This window comes from Papaver somniferum, unplaced genomic scaffold (assembly GCF_003573695.1).
Source record: "Papaver somniferum cultivar HN1 unplaced genomic scaffold, ASM357369v1 unplaced-scaffold_115, whole genome shotgun sequence".
NCBI lineage: Eukaryota > Viridiplantae > Streptophyta > Magnoliopsida > Ranunculales > Papaveraceae > Papaver > Papaver somniferum.
The window spans coordinates 4,157,641-4,180,329 of record NW_020620492.1 but is presented as its reverse complement, the minus strand read 5'-3'; the positions used below and the strand labels follow the sequence as shown (position 1 = coordinate 4,180,329).

Here is a 22,689-nt window from a genome sequence, read left to right as displayed (position 1 = left end):
TATCAAAGACATCCATATTCCGTTTGAATCTCAGAAAAATGGATATCAAGAATTGAACAATACAAGCATAGCGTGGTCGGCAGACTAACTCTTCCAAATGGTTCTTCGGTTGAAGATGTTGGAAATTCAAGCAAAACTGAGGGGTATTTGGCCTGCTACAATTAAGTTGATCATGTCTCCATTTGAGTCGTGGTTTTTTCAGCTTCAAGTCACGCATGCTATTTGATGCGTGCTTCTTAATGTATATTACTATCGCCTACTTTATATTTGCTAGCACTTGTATTTATATCGATTTCCATAATTTCTCATGCTTTCGTAGATGTACATGTAGAATCCGAGATTACAAATCCAAAGCAAGAAAACATGGCCATTTTGGACAATGTACGTTACACACTTTTGTCAGTGCGAGCACCCACAAATACACTTAATACTGTAGTTTATACTGCGAATGTCGAACTATAAGAATGAGCTGCACAATATTCTACAGACCATTCCGATATTAGAGGCCATACATATCTGGTGAAGCAAGAAGAAATTTTCAGCAACAAGTTTACAATACGAGGGTGTTCATGTAGACCAGTGTTAATTGAATGGCATTTTTGTTGGGTAAGCATCGAAACCCGCCATTTTTGTTGTTTTTGATTGCATGAATATTGAACAAACTAGTTGTTTAAAATTTAGTTTCAGAACTCAATACGGTTGGGAAATTAATATTTCCTCACCGCAAACCAATTCTACAGTTGGAAAAATATGACTTCCTAGCTGTAAAAGATTTCTACGGTTGGGAATATATGAATTCTCAACTGTATATTGCGTTTACGGTTAGGAAATCCAACCTTTTTTAACCTTTACGTTAATTTTTCAAAAAAAAAAAAGAAATTAAATTTTTTCTAATTATAAGTAGTTATTCTTCATGATTTTCCTAACCCTAAGTTATCCTGACTTGGTATACGGCTGCAGAGATATGAACTCCCAGCCGTATATTGTATTTTTGGTTTGAAAACCTAACCGTAAATTAAATTTTCAAAATATATTTTGTCCCAAATTTGGATTTTGATTTTCCAAAAGCTAACCATAATATGGCTGATGGCCGCTGGGACTTGTCGGTGCATCTCTTTGGTCCGAGTTTATTGCTTCTGAGCAAGGTGGCAAGAGTTATGATCAGCTGATATCAAAGGTTCATTCTTTTCTTAATTAATCCTTCAGTTTTGCGCAAAGCTTTAAGTATGTTACGAAGAAAAAAGTTGTTTATGTTAGCGTATCAGCCTCTAATCATGTTTAACATGTACTTCATTAACTGCTAAGCATGCTTAACATAATCAGGATTACAAGTTACAATGTATGCTGATAAATAAAGCTTACTTTATGTTTAGGATCACAAGTTATACATCTAAAAACATCAACATGATGTTAACAAAGAGAACATGCTTTATGCTTTAACTTCATCATGGTTATGTACAACTGCTTCATACTCAAACATGTTGTGTACATAGTATTAAGCATAATACAACTAGTACATGATAAACAAGGAACTGGGGGTTTAGGTATACCTTCCATTACCTTACTGAAGACCAGACAAGAGTTAACAGTAGATACCTTAGTTCCTTGAGAAACAGTAGAAAAGATAGCTTGTTGATACCTTAGACTAAGTATTGTTCGGTGTTCCTTGAGAAACAGTAGAAAAGATAGCTTGTTGATACCTTAGACTAACTCAGCATCCCTAGACTCCATGATAGTATTCAACCCTATGTCAGAAATTTCAGAACTCACAACCATAAACCTATGAGCACTAGAATGCTCAGGATACCCTATAAAAACACAAATCAATGGTTTTGGGTCCTATCTTAGTTGTCTTAGGAGGAGGGATGGCCACCTTTGCCAAGCACCCCCACACTTTGAAGTAAGCATAAGATGGTTGTCTACCTTTCCATAACTCATATGGAGTTTTATCTGATCCTTTAAAGAGTACTCTGTTCAGGATGTAATTGGCTGAGAGGATAGCCTCTCCCCACAAGTTCGAAGGTAATCCTAAACTAATCAACATGGCATTCATCATATCCTTAAGGGTACGGTTCTTACGTTCAGCTACACCATTGGATTGAGGTGAATAAGGGGCTGTAGTTTCATGTATTATGCCATGTTCTTCACAGAAATTTCCAATATGAATTTCATATTCACCACCACGGTCAGACCTAAAAGTTTTAATGGTAGCATTCAATTGGTTTTCAACTTCACGTTTATATATCTTAAAGGCTTTTAAGGCATCGTCCTTCCCTCTAAGCAAATAAACATGACAGTACCTCGTACAATCATCTATAAAAGTGACAAACCATTTCTTACCACCTCTAGTTTGAACTGACTTCATGTCAACTAGGTCTGAATGGATTAACTCTAAGGGTTTAGTGTTTCTATGGACATTCTTACTAAATGATTTCTTAGCATGCTTAGATTCTACACAAATCTCACACTTATGACTTTTATCTAAAGTGAATTTCGGTATGCATCCTATGCTAGCTAGTTTATGCATTGATTTGTAATTTACATGACCAAGTCTGTCATGCCAAAAATTCGATGACACACACATGTGAGAAGAAGAATCATTCAATTTCACTTCAGGACAGGTTACATTAAGTTTATAAAGACCCCCAGTCTTATAACCCTTACCCACATAATCATTTCCCTTAGTTACTATAAGTTTTCCAGACTCAATTGAAACTTTAAAACCTTATCATCTAAAACAGAACAAGAAACAAGATTTTTGCAGATGTCTGGAACATGAAGAACTTCATTCAATGTGATAGTCTTGCCAGATGTGAGCTTCAGACCGACCTTTCCTTTTCCTGCAACCTCTGATGCAGATGAGTTACCCATATAGAGTTTCTCGCCTTCCCCTACCTTCTGGTAGGAGGTGAACAGGTCTCTGTTCCCACAAACATGCTTGGTAGCTCCAGATTCTACCCACCAGTCCATCACATTGGTCACCAAATTAACTTCAGACACTACAGCAGAAAACTCGTCCTTGTTCTTTTCAACCAAGTTAGCATTATCCTTCTTATCCTTACGATGTTTACAGTGAAGTGCCATATGGACAGTAACTTCACACGCATAACAAGCACCCTTAATTTTAGTAATGCTAGACACTAGTTTTCGAAACATACCTTTCTTGGGAGGACCACGCTTAGAGTTATGATTGTTACTCTCACCTTTTCCAGCTTTGGAAGATCTGTGTTCAGTCATATGAGCTTTGTTACTCATATCCCTTGCAGAAGACACATTCTTTTCCTTGGTGCACAACATCTCTTTCACTTAAATTTTCTTTCCTAATTTAACCATGTTGATCTCGCCAGTTTCATGTCTTAGATTTTTCTTGTACTCATACCAAGAAGATGGTAACTTCTCAATTACCGCAGATACTTGAAACGTCTCATCAATGACCATACCTTCAGCAAGAATATCATTAATGATCTGTTGAAATTCGAGGAATTGATCAACAACATGCTTATCATTCGTCATCTTGAAGTCCATAAACTTTGCCACCAGAAATTCCATGCTCCCTGCAGTCTCCGCTTGATATTTACTTCTAACGCAGTCCACAAATCATAAGCACTGAAATTTCTTTAGCATTGTAAAAATCATACATCGCATCTTCCAAACCATTCATGATATGATTTTTCGCCAGAAAATTACACCTCTTTTTATACTCGATCGCCTCCTCAGTTAAACCTTCATCATTCATCAATTCATCATGTGTAACAAATACATAATCCAGTTCATGATGGCCTAGATAAAATAGCATCTTGGATTGCCATCTCTTGAAATCCTTTCCGTTAAACTTCTGTGGTCTTTCAACGTCATTTTTTCCCATTGTTACAGGGAATATTAATGTGTTAAGATTATTGGAATCTTGCAACAATAGAAGAAACGTCAGATGTGTCAAACAATAAATATAAAGAACCGTATCAAACAACTCTACTACGAACAAATTGATGAGGGCAGAATCATAGGTTCAACAAGTTGCCCTTAACACATTAGTTTGCGGGTATACACTGAAGTAACGCTAAACCCCAATGTGCGAAGATGTGTCCAGGATAAGACTGCCCGATATAACTTGAGTTAGCACAACGCAAGTTACCCACTCTTGAACTCAGCAACAGGGATGGAAGTAAAACGCCGCACAAAAAATAATAATAAGAAGAAAAGTAGACCTAGAGATAGTCGCTGCTTATGTGTTTTGAAAACAAAATTTCGAGTCATATTTATAGGATGAGATACTTGCAAATCAAGTTAGGTTTTGGTTTTCCTCAAAAACAAGTAAAACTCGTAAAAGGAATTTCCCACAAATAAAACTCTTAAGAAAATATTTTTGGAATTAATTTCCTAAAGAAAAATTCGCCAAAAATAAATACGAGTACAAGAGCAACTTGGTGCATGGTATACGCGCATGGGCATGTGTCAAAACATGTATTTTTCGCCCCACCCGCTCCACCCACATTGTTTTACAACATATCCATGAGCACATGGTTATATAGTGGAGCACCTCTTTAGTTTTCCACAATGTGGGACTAAAGGTTCCATTTCATTCACTCAAAAATGAGTGAGTATCCTTAGACCCTTAGATCATGAGATCAAACCACACCAAGACCAAAAATCCATTTATTAAATAACTCATATTCTCCAACAATCCCCCACATGAATGAAATATCGGTAAATAACGAAAAATCAGAGTACGGAAAATACCATTTTGGCAAAGGTGTCCATGAGGTCTTGAACCTTGCTTAGTGAGAAGTTACTGGAACTACTAGCTAGATAGTGAACGCGATTTCTTGAACTGCTAGCGTTTGGTGTAATTCTAATAAAATCCATGCATGATATCCTCCAAGTGTTTCTAAGTTCGTGTCGTTTAGTCCATTTTGGCCCTGGACATATCCTGTTTCTCAGAATGCTCTAGAGAATCGGCTCCATTCTCATAGGAAGCGACCCACTTCCTCATTCAGATAGGTGAGTTCCATCAAGAGTGTTTACCGCTACACCCCACTTCAATCTTAAATTGAAACCATAGAACTCATTAAGACTTAATTAAAAGACATCCTCCAAATGCAGTCACACTATCACATCAACACCATAAGGAAGGGACAGAGAATGAAATTTTCTGATAGTGTTTACCTTTATCCACCACAAATTAGTTGTCTCATTTGAAACCTTGATCTTGGGATCTTCAGTCAACAAGGTTGAGTATCCTTCATGGCAAGTTTAATTATTTGACCCTAAGCCCCATCCCCTTCGATGCTTTACTAACTATCTCCTTGGACAAACCTTTCGTCAAAGGGTCCGCGATATTCTCCTTGGACCTTGTCCAATCTATGGAAATAACGCCTCTTGAGATTAGTAATTTCAAAGAATCATGTCTTCTACGCGTATGTATAGACTTTCCATTGTAGAAGCTATTCTTAGATCTACCTATTACAGATTTGCTACCACAATGTATAGATATAGCTAGCACAGGCCTATGCCAGAGAGGAATATCTTCTAAAAAGTTTATTATCCATTCGGCCTCCTCTCCTGCTTTATCTAACGCAATAAACTCCGACTCCATAGTTGAGCGAGTTATACATGTCTATTTGGAAGTTTTCCAAGATACATACGCACCTGCTAGAGTGAATACATATCCGCTCGTAGACTTAGAAACCTGTGAGTCTGCTATCCAGTTTGCATCGTTAAATCCCTCAAGGACGGCCGGATACCCTTCGTAATTCAAACAAAAGGTCACTGTGTACTTCAAGTACTTTAGCACTCTAATAAGTGCATCCCAATATTTCTGCCCTGGATTACAAGTATACCTGCTTAACCTACTCACAGCATAAGCAATGTCTGGTCTCGTACAATTCATCAAATACATCAGACTTCCTATGACTCTCGAGTTTTCAAGTTGGTTAACACATACACCCTTATTCTTCATGAGTTTTCAAGTTGGTTAACACCTACACCCTTATTCTTCATGAGTTTGCAAGAAGAATCAGATTGGAAAACCTCGGGTTCAAAGATTACTAGAGTTAGACCTGAGTTTATCGCTCGGATGAACTGAAGACGAAATATATTAGAATTGAACATCACAGATTCAAAAATTACTAGCGTTAAACCTGAGTTTCTCGTTCGGATGAACTGGAAACAGAATGTATCATATTTGAACATCACAGGTTCAAAGATTACTAGAGTTGGACCTGAGTTTCTTGTTCGAATGAACTGGTGACGAAATATATCAGAACTGAACATCACAGGTTCAAATATTACTAGTGGTAGACCTGAGTTTCTTGTCCCCATGAACTGGAGACGAAATATATCAGAATTGAACATCACAAGTTCAAAGATTACTAAAGTTAGACCTGAATTTGTCGTTCGGATGAAGATGAAATATATCAAAATTGAACATCACAGGTTCAAAGATTACTACAATTAGACCTGAGTTTCTTGTTCAGAAATTGAGACGAAATATATCAGAATTGGACATCACAGGTTCAAAGATTACTAGAGTTAGACCTGAGTTTCTCGTTCGCATGAACTTGAGACGAAATATATCAGAATTATACATCACAGGTTCAAAAATTACAAGATTTAGACGTGAGTTTCTCGTTCGGATGAACTGAAGACGATATATATGAATTGAACATCACAGGTTCAAAGATTACTAGAGTTAGACCTGAATTTCTCGTTCGGATGAACTGAATACGAAATATATCAGAATTGAACATCACAGGTTACAGGATTACTAGAGTTATACCTGAGTTTCTCGTTTAGATGCACTGGAGACGAAATATATCAGAATTGAACATCACAGGTTCAAAGATTACTAGAGTTACACCTAAATTTCTCGTTCGGATGAACTGAAGACGAAAATACCAGAATTGAACATCACAGGTTCAAATATTACTAGAGTTAGACCTGAATTTCTTTTTCGGATGAACTGAAGACGAAATATATCAGAATTGAACATCACGGGTTCAAAGATTACTAGAGTTAAACCTGAGTTTCTCGTTCGGATGAACTGGAAACGAAATATATCAGAATTGAACAACACAGGTCCAAAGATTACTAGAGTTAGACCTGAATTTCTCGTTCGGATGAACTGAAGACGAAATATATCAGAATTGAACATCACAGGTTCAAAGATTACTAGCGTTAGACCTTAGTTTCTCGTTTGGAGGAACTGGAAATAGAATATATCATATTTGAACATCACAGGTTCAAATATTACTAGAGTTAGACTTGAGTTTCTCGTTCGGATGAACTGCAGACGAAATATATCATAATTAAGCATCTTAGGTTCAAATATTACGAGAGTTAGACCTGAATTTCTCGTTCGGATGAACTGAAGACGAAATGTATCAGAAATGAACATCACAGGTTCAAAGATTACTAGAGTAAGACTTGAACTTCTCGTTCGGATGAACCGAAGATGAAATTTATCAGATTCGAACATCCAGGGTTTAAATATTACTAGAGTTAGACTTGAGTTCCCCGTTCGGATGAACTGAAGACAAAATATATCAGATTGGAAAATCTCGGGTTCAAAGATTACTAGAGTTAGACCTGAGTTTATCGTTCGGATGAACTAGAAACAAAACATATCATATTTGAACATCACAGGTTCAAAGATTACTAGAGTTGGACCTGAGTTTCTTGTTCGAATGAACTGGTGACGAAATATATCAGAACTGAACATCACAGGTTCAAAGATTACTAGTGTTAGACCTGAGTTTCTTGTTCCGATGAACTGGAGACGAAATATATCAGAATTGAACATCACAAGTTCAAAGATTACGAAAGTTAGACCTGAATTTATCGTTCGGATGAAGATGAAATATATCAGAATTGAACATCAGAGGTTCAAAGATAACTACAATTAGACCTGAGTTTCTTGTTCAGAAATTGAGACGAAATATATCAGAATTGGACATTAAAGGTTCAAAGATTACTAGAGTTAGACCTGAGTTTCTCGTTCGCATGAACTTGATACGAAATATATCAGAATTAAACATCACAGATTCAAAAATTACTAGAGTTAGACGTGAGTTTCTCGTTCGTATGAATTGAAGACGAAATATATATCTGAATTGAACATCACAGGTTCAAATATTACTAGAGTTAGACCTGAATTTCTCGTTCGGATAATTTGAAGACGAAATATATCAGAATTGAACATCACATGTTACAAGATTACTAGAGTTATACCTGAGTTTTTTAGATGAACTGGAGACGAAATATATCAGAATTGAACATCACAGGTTCAAATATTACTAGAGTTACACTTAAATTTCTCGTTCGAATGAACTGAAGACGAAATATGTCAGAAATGAACATCAAAGGTTCAAAGATTACTAGAGTTAGACTTGAGATTCTCGGTCGGATGAACCGAAGATGAAATTTATCAGATTTGAACATCCCGGTTTTAAATATTATTAGAGTTAGACTTGAGTTTCCCGTTCGGGTCAACTGAAGACAAAGTATATCAGATTGGAAAACCTCGGGTTCAAAGATTACTAGAGTTAGACCTGAGTTTATCGTTCGGATGAACTGAAGACGAAATATATTTGAATTGAACATCACAAATTCAAAAATTACTAGCGTTAAACCTGAGTTTCTCGTTCGGATGTACTGGAAACAGAATATATATCATATTTGAACATCACAGGTTCAAAGATTACTAGAGTTGTACCTGAGTTTCTTGTTCGAATGAACTGGTGACGAAATATATCAGAACTGAACATCACAGGTTCAAAGATTACTAGTGGTAGACCATAGTTTCTTGTCCCGATGAACTGGAGACGAAATATATCAGAATTGAACATCACAAGTTCAAAGATTACTAAAGTTAGACCTGAATTTGTCGTTCGGATGAAGATGAAATATATCAAAATTGAACATCATAGGTTCAAAGATTACTACAATTAGACCTGAGTTTCTTGTTCAGAAATTGAGACGAAATATATCAGAATTGGACATCACAGGTTCAAAGATTACTAGAGTTAGACCTGAGTTTCTCGTTCGCATGAACTTGAGACGAAATATATCAGAATTATACATCACAGGTTCAAAAATTACTAGAGTTAGACGTGAGTTTCTCGTTCGGATGAACTGAAGACGATATATATCTGAATTGAACATCACAGGTTCAAAGATTACTAGAGTTAGACCTGAATTTCTCGTTCGGATGAACTGAAGACGAAATATATCAGAATTGAACATCACAGGTTACAAGATTACTAGAGTTATACCTGAGTTTCTCGTTTAGATGGAATGGAGACGAAATATATCATAATTAAACATCACAGGTTCAAAGATTACTAGAGTTACACCTAAATTTCTCGTTCGGATGAACTGAAGACGAAATATATCATAATTGAACATCACAGGTTCAAAGATTACTAGAGTTAGACCTGAATTTCTTGTTCGGATGAACTGAAGACGAAATATATCAGAATTGAACATCACGGCTTTAAACATTACTACAATTAGAACTGAGTTTCTCGTTCAGATAAACTGGAGACGAAATATATCAAAATTGGACATCACAGGTTTAAAGATTACTAGAGTTATACCTGCGTTTCTCGTTCGGTTTCACTGGATGCGAAATATATGAGAATTGAACATCACAAGTCCAAAGATTACTAGTGTTAGACCTGAATTTATCATTCGGATGAACTGAAGAAGAAATATATCCGAATTGAACATCACAGGTTAAAAGATTACTAGAGTTATACCTGAGTTTCTCGTTCAGATGAACTGGAGACGAAATATATCAGAATTAAACATCACGGGTTCAAAGATTTCTAGATTTAGACCTGAGTTTCTCGTTCGGATTAACTTGACATGAAATATATCAGAATTGAACATCATAGGTTCAAAGATTACTAGAGTTAGACCTGAGTTTCTCGTTCGGATGAACTGGAGACGAAATATATCGGAATTGAACATCACAGGTTCAAAGATTACTACAGTTAGACCTGAATTTTTCCTTCGGATGAACTTGAGACGAAATATATTAGAATTAAACATCACAGGTTCAAATATTACGAGAGTTAGACTTGAGTTTCTCGTTCGGATGAACTGAAGACGAAATATATCAGAAATTAACATCACATGTTCAAAGATTACTAGAGTTAGACTTGAGATTCTCGTTCGGATGAGCCGAAGATGAAATTTATCAGATTCAAACATCCCGGGTTTAAATATTACTAGAGTTAGACTTGAGTTTCCCGTTCGGGTGAACTGAAGACAAAATATATCAGATAGGAAAACCTCGGGTTCAAAGATTACTAGAGTTATACCTGCGTTTCTCGTTTGGATGAACTGGATACCAAATATATTAGAATTGAACATCACAGGTTCAAAGATTATTAACGTTAGACCTGAGTTTCTCGTTTGGATGAACTGGAAACAGAGTATATCCTATTTGAACATCACAGGTTCAAAGATTACTAGAATTAAACCTGAGTTTCTCGTTCGGATGCACTGCAGACGAAATATATCAGAATTGGACATCACAAGTTCAAAGATTGCTATATTTAGATGTGAGTTTCTCGTTCGGATGAACTGAAGATGAAATATATCTGAATTGAACATCACAGGTTCAAAGATTACTAGAGTTAGACCTGAATTTCTCGTTCGGATGAACTGAAGACGAAATATATCAGAATTGAACATCACAGGTTAAAAGATTACTAGAGTTATACCTGAGTTTCTCGCTAGATGAACTGGAGACGAAATATATCAGAATTAAACATCACAGGTTCAAATATTACTAGAGTTAGACCTGAGTTTCTCGTTCGGGTGTACTTGAGACGAAATATATCAGAATTAAATATCACAGGTTCAAAAATTACTAGAGTTAGACGTGAGTTTCTCGTTCAGAAGAACTGAAGACGAAATATATCTGAATTGAACATTACAGGTTCAAAGATTACTAGAGTTAGACCTGAATTTCTCGTTCGGATGAACTGAAGACGAAATATATCAGAATTGAACATAACAGGTTAAAAGATTACTAGAGTTATAACTGAGTTTATCGTTCAGAGGAACTAGAGACGAAATATATCAAAATTAAACATCACAGGTTCAAAGATTACTAGAGTTAGACCTGAATTTCTCGTTCAGATGAACTGGAGACGAAATATATCAAAATTAAACATCACAGGTTCAAAGATTACTAGAGTTAGACCTGAGTTTCTCGTTCTGATGAACTTGAGACGAAATATATCAGAATTAAACATCACAGGTTCAAAAATTACTAGAGTTAAACGTGAGTTTCTCGTTCGGATGAACTGAAGACGAAATATATCTGAATTGAACATCACAGGTTCAAAGATTACTAGAGTTATACCTGAGTTTCTCGTTCAGATGAACTGGAGACGAAATATATCAGAATTAAACATCACGGGTTCAAAGATTTCTAGATTTAGACCTGAGTTTCTCGTTCGGATTAACTTGACATGAAATATATCAGAATTGAACATCATAGGTTCAAAGATTACTAGAGTTAGACCTGAGTTTCTCGTTCGGATGAACTGGAGACGAAATATATCGGAATTGAACATCACAGGTTCAAAGATTACTACAGTTAGACCTGAATTTTTCCTTCGGATGAACTTGAGACGAAATATATTAGAATTAAACATCACATGTTCAAATATTACGAGAGTTAGACTTGAGTTTCTCGTTCGGATGAACTGAAGACGAAATATATCAGAAATTAACATCACATGTTCAAAGATTACTAGAGTTAGACTTGAGATTCTCGTTCGGATGAGCCGAAGACGAAATTTATCAGATTCAAACATCCCGGGTTTAAATATTACTAGAGTTAGACTTGAGTTTCCCGTTCGGGTGAACTGAAGACAAAATATATCAGATTGGAAAACCTCGGGTTCAAAGATTACTAGAGTTATACCTGCGTTTCTCGTTTGGATGAACTGGATACCAAATATATTAGAATTGAACATCACAGGTTCAAAGATTATTAACGTTAGACCTGAGTTTCTCGTTTGGATGAACTGGAAACAGAGTATATCCTATTTGAACATCACAGGTTCAAAGATTACTAGAATTAAACCTGAGTTTCTCGTTCGGATGCACTGCAGACGAAATATATCAGAATTGGACATCACAGGTTCAAAGATTACTAGATTTAGACGTGAGTTTCTCGTTCGGATGAACTGAAGACGAAATATATCAGAATTGAACATCACAGGTTAAAAGATTACTAGAGTTATACCTGAGTTTCTCGCTAGATGAACTGGAAACGAAATATATCAGAATTAAACATCACATGTTCAAATATTACTAGAGTTAGACCTGAGTTTCTCGTTCGGGTGAACTTGAGACGAAATATATCAGAATTAAATATCACAGGTTCAAAAATTACTAGAGTTAGACGTGAGTTTCTCGTTCAGAAGAACTGAAGACGAAATATATCTGAATTGAACATCACAGGTTCAAAGATTACTAGAGTTAGACCTGAATTTCTCGTTCGGATGAACTGAAGACGAAATATATCAGAATTAAACATCTTAAGTTCAAAGATTACTAGAGTTAGACCTGAGTTTCTCGTTCGGATGAACTTGAGAAGAAATATATCAGAATTAAACATCACAGGTTCAAAAATTACTAGAGTTAGACGTGAGTTTCTCGTTCGGATGAACTGAAGACGAAATATATCTGAATTGAACATCACAGGTTAAAAGATTACAAGAGTTAGACCTGAATTTCTCGTTCGGATGAACTTAAGACGAAATATATCAGAATTGAACATAACATGTTAAAAGATTACTAGAGTTATACCTGAGTTTCTAGTTCAGATGAACTGGAGACGAAATATATCAAAATTAAACATCACAGGTTCAAAGATTACTAGAGTTAGACCTGAGTTTCTCGTTCGGATGAACTGGAGACGAAATATATCAGAATTGAACATCACAGGTTCAAGGATTACAAGAGTTAGACCTGAATTTCTCGTTCGTATGAACTGAAGACGAAATATATCAGAATTGAACATCACGGGTTTAAAGATTACTATGATTAGACCTGAGTTTCTCGTTCAGATGAACTGGAGACGAAATATATCAGAATTGGAGATCACAGGTTCAAAGATTACTAGAGTTAGATCTGAGTTTCTCGTTCGGATGAACTTGAGATGAAATATATCAGAATTGAACATCATAGGTTCAAAGATTACTAGAGTTCGACCTGAGTTTCTCGTTCGGATGAACTGCAGACGAAATATATCAAAATTGAACATCATAGGTTCTAAGATTACTACAATTATACCTGAATTTTTGTTTCGGATGAACTTGAGACGAAATATATTAGAATTAAACATCACACGTTCAAGGATTACTAGAGTTAGACCTAAGTTTCTCGTTCGGATGAACTGGAGACGAAATATATCAGAATTGAACATCACAGGTTCAAAGATTACTATAGTTAGACCTGAGTTTCTCGTTCGGATGAACTAAAGACGAAATATATTAGAAGTGAACATCACAGGTTCAAAGATTACTAGCGTTAGACCTGAGTTTCTCGTTCGAATGAACTGGAAACAGAATATATCATATTTGAACATCACAGGTTCAAAGATTACTAGAGTTAGACTTGAGTTTCTCGTTCTGATGAACCACATATGAAATATATCATAATTAAACATCACAGGTTCAAATATTACGAGAGTTAGACTTGAGTTTCTCGTTCGGATGAACTGAAGACGAAATATATCCGAAATGAACATCACAGGTTCAAAGATTACTAGAGTTAGACTTGAGCTTCTCTTTCGGATGAACCGAAGATGAAATTTATCAGATTCGAACATCCCGGGTTTAAATATTACTAGAGTTAGACTTGCGTTTCCCGTTCGGGTGAACTGAAGACAAAATATATCAAATTGGAAAACCCCGGGTTCAAAGATTACTAGAGTTAGACCTGAGTTTCTCGTTCGGATGAACTAAGAAGAAATATATCAGAAATTAATATCACAGGTTCAAAGATTACTAGCGTTTGACTTGAGTTTCTCGTTTGGATGAACTGGAAACAGAATATATCATATTTGAACATCACAGGTTCAAAGATTACTAGAGTTAGACATGAGTTTCTCGTTCGGATGCGCTGTATATGAAATATAAGAGAATTAAACATCACGAGTTCAAATATTACGAGAGTTAGACCTGAGTTTCTCGTTCGGATGAACTAAAGACGAAATATATCAGAAATGAACATCACAGGTTCAAAGATTACTAGAGTTAGATCTAAGTTTCTCGTTCGGATGAACTGAAGATGAAATATATCAGATTCGAACATCCCGGGTTCAAAGATTACTAGAGTTAGACTTGAGTTTTCCGTTCGGGTGAACTGAAGATAAAATATATCAGATTGGAACATCCCGGGTTCAAAGATTACTAGAGTTAGACCTGAGTTTCCCGTTCAGATGAACGGAAGATGAAATATATCAGAATCGAACAACCCACGTTGAAAGATTACTAGAGTTAGACTTGAGTTTCCAGTTCTGGTGGACGAAAGATGAAATATATCAGAATCGAATATCCCGAGTTCAAATTTTACTAGAGTTAGACCTGAGTTTCCCGTTTGGGTGAACTGAAGACGAAATATATCAGATTCGAACATCATAGGTTCAAAGATTACTAGAGTGAAAATGACCAGACTATCCTTATCGGAAATTAGTAAAGTAAATATTGCAGATTAAGAAAATGACCATAATACCCTTATCGGAAATAAGTAAAGTAAATAGTACAAATAGTGAAAATGACCATATTACCTTATCGGATTTAAGTAAAGTAAGTAGTACAAACCGTGAAAATGACCATATTACCCTTATTAGAATTTAGTGCAATAAATATCATGGAGATAGTGAAAATGACAATACTACCCTTATCGGAAATAAGTGAAACAAATATTACATATTGTGAAAATGACCATATTATCCTTACTGGGAATAAGTGCAATAAATATCACACAGACACTGAAAATGACCATATTACCCTTACTAGGAATTAGTGCAATAAATATCATGGATACAATTAAAATGACCATACTACCCTTATCAGAAATAAGTAAAGTAAATATTACAGATTGTGAAAATTACCATATTACCCTTACTAGAAATAAGTTAATAAATATCACAGAGACAGTGAAAATGACCAAATTACCCTTATCAAAAATAAGTAAAGTAAATATTATAGACTGTGAAAATGACTATTTTATCCTTACTGGAAGTAAATGCAATAAATATTATGGAGACTGTCAAAATGACCAAACTACCTTATTATAAATAAGTGCAGTAAATATCACACAGACGATGAAAATGAGTATACTACCCTTACTGGAAATTAGTGAAATAAATATTATGGAGTCTGTAAAAATGACCATACTACCCTTATCAAAAATAAGTAAAGTAAATATTACATACTGTGAAAATGGCTATTTTACCCCTATTGGAAATAAGTGCAGTAAATATTATGGAGACTGTCAAAATGACCAAACTACCCTTATTAGAAATAAGTACAATAAATATCACACAGATGGTGAAAATGACCATACTACCCTTACTGAAAATTAGTGAAATAAATATTATGGAGACTATGAAAGTGACCAAACTACCCTTATCTATATATTTTCTAGAAACTATATAAACGCCCTTAATCCAACGAATATGGATGTCCCATGGATTTTTATAGTTACATCCGGACCCAATCCGTAATCCGTTGAATTTCAGAAATCTCATCCACGTCCAACCCATTAGTGAACGATTCAGACCTCCATCCACAAAAATACGGTTGGTCCCGTTTAAGTCCACGGATTACGGATAAAAATGCTCACCCTGCCATTAATCAATCACATTTCGAGTTTTAAGGCCTGCAAATGGGCCATCCGCAGAAGTATTGGGAGGACACATTAACGTTGAGTGATCTTAGCTACATTAATTTCTTTGAAAAGAAAACTTTCAAAATGAAAACTCTTTAACCAAAAAAAAAAACAAAAAAACAAAAAAAAAATCACATTTTCGTTACTAATAACTAATCATGTACCTTGTTGATGATTATGATCCGATGATGATGATGATTTGTCTTGGAAAACTTTGTGTTCTTTCTCACCATTTCTATAATTACTGTTTCTTAAAATCTCTATCAATTGTTGTTGAGTACTTTCTTGGGACGCTGCGAGTGTAGCCTGAGATTCAACCAGTACTTGAAGTAACGCCTCAAGCCTACCAAGAGATTCAATTACCATCGGACCTAACACCATATCCTGCAGCTGAGATTCATGAGCATCCCCACCTTGTTCTTGTTCTCTAGCAGACATGTTACGGTGGAGGCGGTCAGCAACTTTTTCAGATAGAGTGGGATAAGATTAAAGACTGAAAACACGCGTGTGCTATGAGGATTCAATATAGACTTGATCTAAACAAAATATGAAAGTGGTGTGCATGATTAAGTTAAAAGTCTCCTCCATTATCGATTGAAACTATAAATTGTTTGTAAAAAGTAGGCATACTGCAGCTGGCCTGTACCGAGTTGTTTGCCATGTGCACCTCAATAACTATGGAACAGCTCTCCGTTTTGGTCAATGCCAATTAACAATTATCTTTGCCATCCAAACTCCATAGGCTTTAGAAGAGATTTGTTTTTGTTCCAACTGATCCTACTGTTTTATATTATATCTTTGATTTTCTTTCCGTTAACATCTGCGGGGATAGCTCAGTTGGGAGAGCGTCAGACTGAAGATCTGAAGGTCGCGTGTTCGATCCACGCTCACCGCATCATTTTCTCTTTTAATTTTTATCAAAAAATCTACTTTCCTCTTGATTATTAATTTTTTATTTTTATCAAAAAATCTACTTTCCTCTTGATTATCTCCAGACTTACATGGACGTCGAAGCTGATAAGGAGGCTCTCAAAATGTTAGATACCAGAAATATTGTGCCGGTTAAAGAAATGGCAGATCTGGTTTCAGCAAAAGTTAAAGCTGTTGATATTGTCAAGGATATGTGGGTGCGAATGAAGGTTGGGGTATATAAAGGGGACAGATATTGCAGAAGTTGTTAGTGTCCCTGATATGCGACAAAGGATTATGCTTAAGCTAACCCCAAGGGTTGATTTACAAGCTGTTGCTGGCGAATTGGATGGTAGAAAAGTCTCCAAGAAGGCAATTGTTCCGTCTCAACGTCTCGTGAATTCAGGTGAAGCAAGAAATGTTAACATACCTGTAGACTTTATGTATTCCCAGTTTGATGTCTTGCCAAATTATTCTAGTTAGCAATGCCGGGGTGTCAAAATCAACCATTATAGAGATTAGAGGAATGACGATGCTAATGGAGAATCATCCATTATAGAGAAACAATATTTGACCAGAAAAAATCAGATCATAAAAAATGAATAGCAAAACGAAATTTGTTCTATAGGAGCTCTAACGGCTGAAGATATGTAGGGAGTACAATATGTTTCTAGATGGTAATCCAACGATAATATTAAAAAATTCTGTGCCAATACTTACCATATCGACCCGAACTGCTAGTATACTGCAACAATGAGCTGACTTGAAGTCTAAATAACTAGATTTGTCAGATGTCAAGATATGACTAACTCAAACAAGCTTGCCTTTGCGGTTCATCTTTTGATCCACTGCAACTGGGTTTCTCAATTGTGGAATTATTTTATAGGTTCTCTCAATATTAACTGGGCAATGTCAGGTGACTTTCAAACTCTTTTACAGTGCTGGAGAGTTCAAAGACTTGGAAGAAGACAGGCTACTATTTGGCAGGTTATTCCCTTTGCAATCATTTGGGAAACTTGGAAGGAAAGAAATTCACGTTTTCATGGTGGAAGATTGTGTTGGAATCTTGCAAAAATAAACAATAAGTTAGATGTATCAAAAACTAATATGTGAAGAAATAATCCGAAATAACTCTACCGAATCAACTTGACGAGGGTAGAATCACAGGTTCAACAAGTTGTTCTTAATACATTAATTCGCAGGTATACTCGAGTTGAGTAATGTTAAACCCTTCACAGCGAAGATGTGTCCAGGATAAGACTGCCCGATATAACTCGAGTTAGCACAACGCAAGTTACCCACTCTTGAACTCAGCAACGGAGATGGAAGTAAAACACCACACAAACAACAAAAGAAGATGATAAAAAGAATTGCTTCTTATGTGTTTTCTTAAAACAGAATTTCGAGTTGTATTTATAGGATGAAATACTTCCAAAATGAAGTTAGGTTTTGGTTTTCTTCAAAAACAATTAAAACACGTAAAAGAAATTTACCCATAAATAAAACTCTTAAGAAATAATTTTGGAATTAATTTCCTAAGGAAAAACTCGCTAAAAATAAATCCGTGTAGAAAAGGAACTTGGTGCATGGCATACGCGCATATCATATGGGTCAAAACATGTATATGATGAAATACTTCCAAAATCAAGTTAGGTTTTGTTTTTTTTCAAAAACAAGTAAAACACGTAAAACGAATTTACCCATAAATAAAACTCTTAAGAGATAATTTTGGAATTAATTTCCTAGAGAAAAACTCGCTAAAATAAATCCGTGTAGAAAAGGGACTTGGTGCATGGCATACGCGCATATCGTATGGGTCAAAACATGTATTTTTGCAATACATACATAAGAGTATGATTATATAATGGAGCTCCTCTTTAGTTTTTCATAATGTGGGACTAAAAGTTCCATTTCATTCATCCAAAAAATGAGTAAGTATCCTTAGATCATTAGATCAAACCACACCAAAACCATAAAACCTTTTATTAAAACTCATTTTCTACAACAGATTGAAGTCAGTCGAGGAACTTAAGAAGGTTATCAAGGAGACGATTTGATATATCCTTCCTTTATTCACAAAAAAAAAAAAAAAAGTGGCGATTCGGTAACTTGTGGCATGAAATCCTTAAGCTGGTTTCATGGCGTGTTCCAGACAAAACAAAGTTAATACGCTAATATTCAAATTAGTTGTTGGAATTGATTCTTTTACCGTTTATTAACATCTGCGGGGATAGCTCAGTTGGGAGAGCGTCAGACTGAAGATCTGAAGGTCGCGTGTTCGATCCACGCTCACCGCATAACCAAAAATTCCGGTCATCAATTTCTAGGCCAGTGGTTCTTTTTTTTTTTTTTTTTTTTTTGCAACACAAAGCTCTCTAAGACAACCCAGTGCCTGGCTCATGAAAAAAGGCTTATTATACATATGCATGTATATGAAGCCAAATCGCACACCATTTTGACTCATCTGCTCCTCTAAATATCTGAATCTCGAATTCCGAATCCGGCAAATAGCTAAGCTAAGAAAGGAGTGGCAATGAAAGAAAGACATAAAAGGCTCAAAATCAAGACCAAGATAAGAAAAGAAAACAAAGAGATAAAGATGCGACTTGGTTTGACCAAGTCATCAGATCATTTTCTAAATTAAAAAACCCATTTTTAACTAACTTTAACAACCAAACTTCCCAACCCTCATTTCTCTCTATCTCTCGTTCAATCAATCTCTCTTCTCTGCAACCCCCCCAACCAAATCCATAATTTTGCAGCTTTTGTTTGTTTTTGATACCCATCACGAATTTACGATCAATCTCATCTTAATGTGGACGCCATGGAAGAAAAACAACCCAACAAGAATTCACAATTCTTCACCAGACTTCTTATGTTCATCATTCAAAGACATACAAAATCTATGTAAAGAAGAAGAACCGTCATCACAAGAAAAGGGCACCAAAGTCCCGAAGAAAGTATTTCACCGTGTACGCATCGCAACATCCGTATTACGTAGTTGGAATTCATGGAACTCATTTTCACAGCAACCCAATTCTCCATTCTTAGAACCATTAAATATATCACTCCCCGGTTCGGAGAAACGTATAGTTGTTTATTTCACAAGTTTACGTGTAGTTCGTAAGACGTTCGAAGATTGTCGAACGGTTCGTTCGATTCTACGTGGATTTCGTGTTTTTGTAGACGAACGAGACTTGTCAATGGATTCTGGCTTCTTAGAAGAATTGCAGGAGATATTAGGATCTAAGGTGCAAGTTACATTGCCTAGGGTGTTTATTGGAGGCAGATATTACGGTGGTGCTGAAGATATTAGACAACTGCATGAAACTGGAGAATTAAAGAAGTTGATTGAAGGTTTTCCTAAGGTGGAACCAGGCGTATGTGAAGATTGTGGTGGGTATCGATTTCATCTCTGTGATCAATGTAATGGTAGCCGTAAGATATATCTTGAGAAAGGTGGAGGGTTTAAAACTTGTTTGAGTTGCAATGAGAATGGGTTAACTAGGTGTCCTACCTGTGCATCTTTAGAAGAGTGATGCTTAGAATCACAAAAATCAAAATGGTAACACTTTCTAATTACCAGAGTTACTTTTTTTTTTTGTTAATTCTTTCCAATGTAATTTTTCGTTTGATTACCTTAAATACAATTTCTTTTATCTCATTTTTTTCTTTTTTTTGTCCAAAAAATAATATTTTTTGTCAAAAAAAATATTCGTTCGTATGATTTTCGGTGAGTTTATTTTTTATGGGTTAATACCTAGAGTTTTGGGTGTTGACAAGTTTTGAGCTCAGATTATGTGTTCGCAAACGGTGATTCAGAAATGTTTGCTTTTGAGAATTGGCATTTGTATCATACTAGAAATAACCCGTGCCGTAACGGCACGGCATGAGACAAAATAGTTTTTGATTAGAATGATTTTAATAATTACCACACTCTATGAGTCTTAATGCGACCCATGAGAAATTGTAGACATGAAATCTTAATCCAAGTAATTATAGCTTCGGTTACACTTAAATAATAATTTAATAGTTCCTCACTATATTTTTTAGACTCCAAATAATAGTTTTTGATAAAAATTCCTCGTTGATCATTCTTTGAAAGACAAAATCCGGATTTCTCCGTTGTGGTATTGAACTTAGAGAGTGATAAGAGTCCTCCCTCATGGAGAAATGTTCGGAACTTCCAATGTCAAATTCTTAGGAATGACGGCGTGCATGGTATCTCCTGTTTTGGACGTCAAGATTAATCAGAATGCATAGCTAATATTTTTATTAAAAGAAAAAAGAACATTAGTTTGATTTGGACCGAAATAAAAATATACTCACCTTTTCATCGATCATTATTAAATCCAGAGCAGTGACTTAGTTGGTCACCATGAAATCGACATCTTCCCATTTTCTGGCAACACGAAATTTGAATACTGCAGGTTTATTTTCATCCCAATTATGTAAAAAATGATTACAAGGCGTCACTAATATTTTATTCTTTTAAAAAAAATAGTTTCATTCGGATCGAAAAAACAATATACTCAAGTTTTTATCGATCATTAGTAAATCCAAAGTAGTAACTTTGTTAGTCGCCATGAAACCGATCTCTTCCCATTTTCTTGACCTGAGTACTGTATGTTTATTTTCATCGCAATCATGCATTCTTGAAAAGAAAGCAAACAGGTTTTGGGAAACGGTTTTTATGGGACTGCGGCTAATCATGTTTGACATATTGATACTCTTAAGCTAAAAATTTCACCAAAAAATTAAGTTGGAATGAGTGAATGTGTGTGGTTGAAGAAATACACTCCTTTATTTATACATTGCTCATTGATAATTGTAATTAGGGACACGTTCAATTTTTTTGACGTTTTTTCTTTTGGAATGAGTTATTACGTGCTAGTCATAAAGGAGCAGTCGTTTCGTTGCATGCAGACCTTAGAGCATGGACGATTTTTACTTATTTATTGATAAACAACTCTCTTAATCGTAGGAGGATAACGGGAGAGTAAATAGAGATCCAAAGCAATTGAAAATATTGGAATTAAAAGAGGAGGAGATTTGTTTCTGAAATTAAGCAGACATTAAACGTTTCCAGAAAAACGTTTAAAAAAAAACTTTGACATGCACCATCAAAATTCACGTTCATGAGTTTGGAGATTCATTCATCTGTATGTTTTACTCTATGGAAGCTCATAAGTTTCATTTTTCTTTTTCTTGGAATCAATTGATATGGTGACAGTTTTCACCATTTAGTTTGTATAGTGTTATCTCTATTTTTCAATTCCTTGAAAGAGGCTAATCATGATTAATTGATTTTGTTTTGTTTTTTATTTTTACTTTTGGAGTTTAGCTTCTTTTTGTTTGTGTTGTTCTATTTTTCAATTGCTTGATCAGGATTTTTAGTTTTTTTTTTCTTTTTTGAGTTTAGCTTCTTTTCGTTTGTGCTGCAGATTTTGATCAAATTATTTATGGTATTAAAATCTGATGCAAAGATAGCCGTGATCATGATCAAGAATATAAGATTCATCTGTCGATTGGTTAAATGTTTCATTCAAAAATAAATTTATTACGAATGCTAGAAAATGATTCTAAAGTTCTTTGTAGTTTGGGTTTTACATTGTAATGTTTTTTTTTTTTTGCAGAATGATGAAAATAAGCTTATTCGATTGCTAAAATTAAAATTAAGCCCACCGCATAAGGTTAAATCTTTTGTGGGTCATTTTTTGGATATATATATATATATATATATATATATATATATATATATATATATTCATTACTCATTGTTCCATTTGTATAATGAGTATAATGAAAGAAAGTTACAAATACCGTAAATAATAATTGAAACATGGTTGTAACATTTAT

At 35.1% G+C, this 22,689-nt stretch overlaps 1 protein-coding gene and 2 non-coding genes across 3 annotated transcripts; all 3 read left to right on the top strand.

Moving 5' to 3' along the window:
- The first annotated feature begins 16,743 nt into the window (after positions 1-16,743).
- On the top strand, positions 16,744-16,816 carry TRNAF-GAA. The gene has a single exon. It is a non-coding gene; the product is annotated as a tRNA-Phe (tRNA).
- A 2,238-nt stretch (positions 16,817-19,054) lies between these two features.
- TRNAF-GAA lies at positions 19,055-19,127 on the top strand. The gene has a single exon. It is a non-coding gene; the product is annotated as a tRNA-Phe (tRNA).
- Positions 19,128-19,515: 388 nt separating this feature from the next.
- LOC113328987 (uncharacterized protein At3g28850-like) lies at positions 19,516-20,494 on the top strand. Its single transcript, XM_026575967.1, has one exon. The coding sequence runs from the start codon at positions 19,644-19,646 to the stop codon at positions 20,367-20,369; it is 726 nt and encodes a 241-aa protein (XP_026431752.1). The 5' UTR covers positions 19,516-19,643; the 3' UTR covers positions 20,370-20,494.
- Positions 20,495-22,689: the final 2,195 nt, after the last annotated feature.

Excerpts from the sequence above, each read along its gene's own strand:
- LOC113328987 (XM_026575967.1), top strand. The coding sequence starts at position 19,644 with ATGTGGACGCCATGGAAGAAAAACAACCCAACAAGAATTCACAATTCT.